Consider the following 7,259-nt stretch of genomic DNA (forward strand, 5'->3'; position numbering starts at 1 on the left):
CACTGATGTTGTAGGGGCTGTAGTAGCCCTTGCTGGACTGGGAGGAGGCCTCCAGCAGCCGCAGGCCCGTCCCGTCCTCGATCATGCTCCGGTCCATGGCATCCTTGTAGGAGATTTTGAGCTTGGTTTTGGGGCAGGTGAGGTACTTGGAGTAGGTGTTGACATCCCGCAGCTTCTGGGCCGTGCGGGCGTCAATGGTGCCCTTCTGCAGTGCCTCGTCCAGTGAGACGCGGCCCTCGATGTCGGGCTCGATCAGGCCACCCGTCAGGTACTGCACCTCCAGGAACCGCTGCCCTGCCTCGTAGTACAGCCAGCCCTTCTTCAGCGCCTGCGCCGCTGACATCTTCGTCTTGGTCCGTGGGTCCTCGAAGCCGTAGAAGGCCTTCTGTGCCAGGTTGATGCGATCCACCATGATCTTGTCGACCAGGCCCTTGTTCACCGCGTCGGCGACGGAGCACTTGTCACCGGTGTTGGGGTCAATGATGCCCCCGGTGCAGGCCTGGGCTTCCAGCAGCCTCTGCCCCGTGATGTTGTCCACCAGGTTGCGGCGCATGGCCTCCGTGATGGACACCTTCTCCAGAGTGTCTGTGTCCAGGATGCCAGCCACCGGCCCTGTCTCTTCAGTCGGGTCGCTCCACATGGATATCTGCGTCCGTGTTGGGGCCGGGCTGACGGTGTAGGAGGAGGAGGATCCCACCGAGGACGACCGTGATCGGAAGCCGCTCATGTTGCCAGACAGCATGTCGGCGAACTCAGTGATGGAGAGGGTGCCCGAGCGGTACTGGTCCAGGGCCGACTGGTCGATCAGGCCCTTGCCGATAGCATCATCGATGTCATACTGGCGCCCCGATCGCCTGTCGATGATCATGGACTTGACCACGCCATCAGAGGAGGAGGTGGTGATCTCCTCCCACTCGCACTCCTGCTCCGACAGCTCCAGGTAGGTCTGGTGGTCGATGAGGCCCTTGCGATAGGCTTCGTACACCGACATCTCCTTGCCCGTCTCCGGGTCGACGATCACCACCCGACGCTTGCGGACGGAGGACTTGGAGGAGGTCTTCCTCTCGCGCTTCTTCTCCTTCAGGGGCAGGAGGCAGAGGCCGGTCTCCGGGTCGGTGATGCACCGCTCCATCAGCTGCAGGTAGGTGAGGTTCTCCTCCGTGTTGGGGTCAAAGAAGCCCTTGGTGTCATCACTGGGATCCAGCAGGATCTCATTCATCTCCTCATCGAAGAGACCCCTCTTGTAGGCCACCTCCACGGGCAGGCGGTGGCTCTCCTCAGGGTCGATGATGCCTCCCGTTGCAATCTGGGCCTCCAGCAGGCGGATCCCGTGGTCCTTCAGGATCAGACCCTTCTTCATGGCCTGGAAAAGGGAGATGAGCTTCCCAGAGTAGGGGTCCCGGTAGCCAGTCACCGCCCTCTCGGCGGAGAGCAGCTTGTCCTTGAACTCAGGGCCCACAATGCCCATCCGCACAGCCTCCTCCACGGTCAGCTTGAGGCCCTTGATGGGGTCAATCACGTAGCCTGTTGCTGCTTGCGCCTCCAGGAGCTCAAACGCGGTGCCCGGCCGGATGATGCCCTTCTTCATGGCCTGGTAGACAGACAGCCTCTCCTTCGTGGAGTCCACAAAGACGCCGGCAATGCAGCTGGTGCCCTCTAGGAACTTCTTCAGGTTCTTCGAGACCTCCTCGATGGAGGTGAGGCCCTCCTGGAGGCGCTGGGCCGTGGCTTCGTCCATCACCTGCGACCGGACCAGTTCCTCCACGGTGATCTGCTTCCGCAGCCCCCGGAAGGTGAGCTTCCGCATGTCGCCGAGCGGGAGCAGGAGGAGCCGGCTGCTCTCGTCCTTCCGGCACCGCTTCAGGAGCTGCGTGTAGCTCAGCTTCTCCTCTGTGGACGGGTCCACGTAGCTTCGCACCTCACTCGGCTCGGACAGCATGTCGTACGTCTCCTTGTTGATGAAGCCTCTCTGGTAGGCCACCTCCAGGGGCAGATGGAAGCCCAAGTGCGGGTCGATGACACCACCGGTGGCGATCTGGGCATCCAGGAGCTTGAGGGCCTCCTCGCTGGGAATGAGGTCTTTCTTCATGGCCTGGAAGATGGAAATCTTCTGCTCGCTGTAGGGGTCTCTGTACCCGGTCACGGCCCTCTCTGCAGACAGGAGCCGGTCGTGGATTTCGGGCCCCACCACGCCTTTCCTGACCGCCTCGTCGACGGTCAGCATCTCGTTCTTGGCAGGGTCGATCATGAAGCCGGTGGCAGCCTGGGCCTCCAGGAGGGAGCGGGCCACTTCCGAGTTGATCAGCCCTTTCTTCAGTGCCTGGTAGATACTGAGCTTCTGCTTGGAAGAGGGGATATAGATGCCAGCCACGCAGCCTGACCCATAGAGGTACTTCCAGATGGTCTCCATGTCCAGGAGCTCCCGGAAGGTTTTGGAGCCCTGCTTCAGCATGTTGTAGATGTCTTGCGAGATGATCCTGGCCTCATAGAGGTCCTCGGCCGTGATGCGGCGCCGGACGTAGTCATAGGACATGAGATTCTGCTGCCGGATGATCTCTGTCTTTTCGATGATCTCAATGATGATGATGATCATGCGCTCCTTGGACACACGGCCCGACTGGAACTCCTCCATGAGCTGCTTCCGCTGCTCCTCAGGCAGCAGGTCCGAGTGCATGATCTCCCACAGCGACATGGAGGAGCCCGCCCTGCTGCCCACAGGGATGTCCACCTGCGTCTCCTCAAACACCTTCCGCGTCTCGGCCTCCGTGTACACCTGGGTGGTCTCCACCACCGCCGGCTTCTCAGGCTCCCGCAGAGGCAGCAGGTACAGGCCCGTCTCCGGATCCTCGATGCACTTCTCCTTCAGCTGCAGGTAGGTGAGGTTCTCGTGGGTGTTGGGGTCAAAGAAGCCCTTGGTGTCATCGGTGGGGTTGGAGAGGGTCCGGTTCATCTCCTCATCGAAGTAGCCACGCTGGTAGGCCACCTCCACGGGCAGGCGGCGGCTGTGCACGGGGTCGATGATGCCACCGGTGGCGATCTGGGCCTCAAGCAGGCGGATGCCGTGCTCCTTGACGATAAGTCCTTTCTTCATGGCCTGGAAGAGGGAGATGGTGTTGCCCGAGTAGGGGTCCTTGTAGCCAGTGACGGCCTTCTCAGCAGACAGCAGCTTCTCGTGCAGCTCAGGCCCAACGACACCAGCCTTGACAGCCTCGTTGACATACAGTTTCCGGTTCTTCACAGGGTCAATCAAGAACCCGGTTGCTGCCTGGGCTTCCAGGAGGACCACGGCGGTGCTGGGCCTCAGCAGGTTCCTCTTCATGGCTTCGTAGATGTTCAGCTTCTCCTTGGTTGCCTCCACGTAGACACCGGCAATGCAGTCGCTGCCGTGCAGGAACCTCCTCACCGCATCTGTCTCAGAGAGGTCCTTCACCGATTTCTTGCCGTCCTTCAGCTGCTCGTACTGGGTTTTGCTGATGATGCGGGACTCCACCAGCTCGCTGGCAGGTACGGGTGCTCGGAGACCACTGAATGTCAGCTTCTCCTGCTTTTTCGTCTCCACCTCCTCGATGATGGTGATCACAATCTTGATGATCTTCTCAATGGTCACCTTGCCAGTCTTGTACTGTCGGAGGAGCTCCCGCCTGTGCTCCTCTGTGAAGTACTCGGAGTGGATCAGCTCCCATATGGTCATTGTCTGGCCCTTCATGCTGCCCACTGGGACCTCCACGGTGGCCTTGTCGAAGCACTCCTTCGCCTGGCTGTCTGTGTAGACCTCCTCCTGCTGCGCCTGGATGGCTTTGTCTGACAGCGGCAGCAGGCAGAGGCCGGTCTGCTGGTCACGGTGGCAGCTCTTCTGCAGCTGGGCGTAGCTGAGGTGCTCCTGGGTGTTGGGACAATAGAAAGCCTTGGCATCATCACGGAGCTCAGACAGAGCCTCGTTGACCTCCGGGTCGAAGTAGCCGCGCTTGTAGGCGACCTCAAGCGGGAGCCGGTGGCTGTTGATGGGATCGACGATGCCACCGGTGGCGAGCTGGACGTCCAACAGCCGGAGCCCAGTGTCGCTGGGGATGAGGCCCTTCTTCAGCGCCTGGAAGAGGGAAACCGTCTGGCCTGTGTAAGGATCCTTGTAGCCGGTCACTGCCTTCTCTGCCGACAGCAGCTTCTCGTGGAACTCCGGCCCCACCACCTCGGCCTTCACTGCCTCGTCAACGGAGAAGAGCTTGTTCCTCATGGGGTCGATGATGTAGCCGGTGGCAGCCTGAGCCTCCAGTAGGGACAGGGCGACCTCCGGCTTCAGCAGGTTCCTCTTCAGGGCGTCGTAGAAGGTGAGCTTCTGGCCAGTGGACTCCACCAGGACACCAGCAATGGCATCGGTGCCCCTCAGGTACCGCCGCACGGACTCCATCTCCGCCACGTCCTTCACAGACTTCTTGCCCTGGTGCAGCTGGTTGTAGAGATCCTTGTTGATGATTTTGCTTTCCAGCAGCTCGGCAGCAGGCACTGGGCCCCGCAGGCCCTCAAAGCATATCTGACTCTTCTTCTCACTTTCCTCCACAACTGTGATGATGATCTTGATGATCTTCTCCACTGTGATCTTGCCAGTCCTGTACTGCTGGATCAAGTCACGCCTTTGGTCCTCAGTGAAGTATTCAGAGTTGATAATCTCCCAGATGGTCATCGTCTTCCCTTGGAACTTGCCGAATGGTGCCGTCACCGTGGCCTTCTTAAAGACGTCCTTGGCTTCTTTGTCGGTGTAGACCAGCTCTCTCGCTTTGGCTGCCTGGTCAGTGAGAGGCAGGAGGCACAGCCCCGTGTCCGGGTCAGTCACGCACCGCTCCATCAGCTGCAGGTAGGTCAGGTTCTCCTGCGTGTTGGGGTCGAAGAAGCCCTTGGTGTCATCAGTGGGGTCAGAGAGGACCTGGTTCATCTCCTGGTCGAAGTAGCCGCGCTTGTAGGCAGCTTCCACGGGCAGGCGGTGGCTGTGCACGGGGTCGATGATGCCGCCGGTGGCGATCTGGGCCTCGAGCAGGCGGATGCCGTGCTCCTTGACGATGAGCTCCTTCTTCATGGCCTGGAAGAGGGAGATCTGGTCGCCTGTGTAAGGATCCTTGTAGCCGGTGACCGCCCGTTCGGCAGAGAGCATCTTGTTGTGCAGCTCCGGCCCGATCACGCCCTCTCTCACCGCCTCGTTCACCGAGAGCCTCATGTTGCGCACGGGGTCGATGAGGAAGCCGGAGGCCGCCTGTGCTTCCAGGAGGACCAGCGCGGTGCCAGGGCTGAGCAGCTTCTTCTTCATAGCCTCGTAGATGCTCATCTTCTGATTGGTGGGTTTGATTAACAAGCCGGCGATGCTGCTCTTGCCCTGCAGGTACTTTTTGATGTCCTCCCTCTGCGAGAGCTCCTCCACGCTCACCGTGCCTTTTGCCAACTTCTCCAAGTTCTCTTTGCTCAAAATGCCAGCGTCGGCCAACTTCTCTGCAGACACCTTCTGTCGGATGCCGTCAAACGCAAACTCAGGCTCCCCATTCTGTGCCAAACCGTCCACTGCGTCCCTGCCGTTGGGCACTGCTTTGGTATCCAGAAGCTGTGTCATCGTGACCATGGCCTGCCCAGGCAGATCTTCCGTCTGGATCATGATCTCTCGTCTCTGGGCCAAGGCAGCCTGGTACTCTTCCTGCATCTGCTCCAGCCTCTCCCTCAGCTTCTTGTTCTCCTCTTCCAGGAGTTTCTCCTGCTGCTGCCGCTGCCGCTCCAGCTCCTGCAGCTCCTCCTGCTTGTGCCGGACGTTCTCCTCTGCTTCCTTCTGGTGCTTCTTGGCTTCATCCAACATGGCTTTCAACTGCTGCTTCTCCTGCTCCATCTCCTTCTGCTGCCGGTCCTGCTCTGCCTTCAGGTTCTGGGCTTTGTTCACCTCGTCTTTGAAGAGCTTCTCCAGCTTCACCTTCTCCTCCTCGATGAGCTTCTCCTTCTGCAGCAGGGCATCCTTCTCTGTCAGGAAAGTCTGCTGGAGGAGCTGTGTCTCCTGGCGGAGCTGCGCCTGCTGGGCCACCTGCATCTGGGGTGGGGTGGGAGAGAGGACAGAGTGGTCAGACGGTGCTGTGGCAGCACCGGTGGGGTGGTGGGGACAGGACGAGGGGGAAAGGTGGGAGGGGTGTCACCGGGTTGGTGGAGCTGCGGGGTCACCCAAGCTCTCTGCTACGTAGGTTAAGAGTTAAGGAAATGGAGCTGGGGTTAAGAAGCTGCAGCAACACTTGGGTGTGATGAGCAGGGGGAAGACATGAGGACATCTACAAGGGCATCTGCAGGGTCAGGGGCAGCTGCCCTGGCATGAGGCTGGGAGCCACAGAGAGGCCACAGAGAGGGGTGAGACAGGACACACCACGGACCTGGCACCAGTGGTGGGGATCCCCGGGACAGGGGCAGGAGCTCCTGCTCTGACACCTCAAGGTGGGGTATACCCGACACCAGCCCTGCACACGCCCCGGGCCTACACATGGGGGTCCCACCCCACAAGCAGCCGCTTGCCATGACCCCCAGCAGGTGGGACCTCCCAGACGGTGGTGGCAGCCGACTCCTGTGCCACACTGCCGGTCCATGGGGACCGGCCAGCGTGGTTCCCAGAGCCCAGCTGGCCACCCAGGACACAGTGTGGGACAGCTGGGGAGAGGGAAGACCTCCTGTGTCCCACCACCCGCAGCCCAGTACCTCCTCCGCCTTTTGCTGCAGCAAAGCCGCCTCCTGCTTCAGCTTCTCCTTCTCCTGCTCCAGGTCGGCGATGGCCTTGCGCAGCTTCTCGGCGTCCTGGTCACTCTGGTGCCGCTGGATCTCCAGGGTCTGCACCAGCGTCATCTTCTCCTGTGTGGCCAGCTCAGTCTGGTGCAGCCTCTCACTGATCTCCTCTGCCTGCTTCTTGAAGCGCTTGGCTTCCTCCTCGGCCTTGGCCTGCGCCACGCTCATCTCTGCCACATGCAGCTTGAGGCGCTCTGCCTCAGCCGTGATCTCCAGCTGCCGGCGGCGCTCAGCCTCCAGGGTTTTCTGGAAGCCCTCGGTCTCCTCGGCCAGGCGCTGCTGCATCTGCTCCTTGTCCTCCTGCAGGCGCTTGGCGTGCTCCTGCGCCAGGTCCTTCTGCTTCTGCAGCACCTCCGCCTCGGCCTTTAGTCGCGTGGCCTCCTGCACCGCCTGCATCTTCTCCTTCAGCATCTTCTCCGCCAGCGCCCGCTGCTGTGCCAGGTCGTCCTCGGCCAGCTGCCGCATGCGGG

At 60.9% G+C, this 7,259-nt stretch overlaps 1 protein-coding gene across 1 annotated transcript; it reads right to left on the reverse strand.

Annotated features, from left to right (window-relative positions):
- Positions 1 to 4: 4 nt before the first annotated feature.
- On the reverse strand, positions 5 to 7,254 carry PLEC (plectin; the record flags this gene model as incomplete). The annotated part of the gene is made up of 2 exons (XM_008941346.1): positions 5 to 6,055; positions 6,706 to 7,254. Coding segments are annotated over 2 exons (6,600 nt in total), but the record flags the coding sequence as incomplete, so codon positions are not given.
- Between the last annotated feature and the right edge of the window lie 5 nt (positions 7,255 to 7,259).

The sequence above is a fragment of the Merops nubicus genome, unplaced genomic scaffold (genome assembly GCF_000691845.1).
Source record: "Merops nubicus isolate BGI_N331 unplaced genomic scaffold, ASM69184v1 scaffold11510, whole genome shotgun sequence".
Taxonomy (NCBI): Eukaryota; Metazoa; Chordata; class Aves; order Coraciiformes; family Meropidae; genus Merops; species Merops nubicus.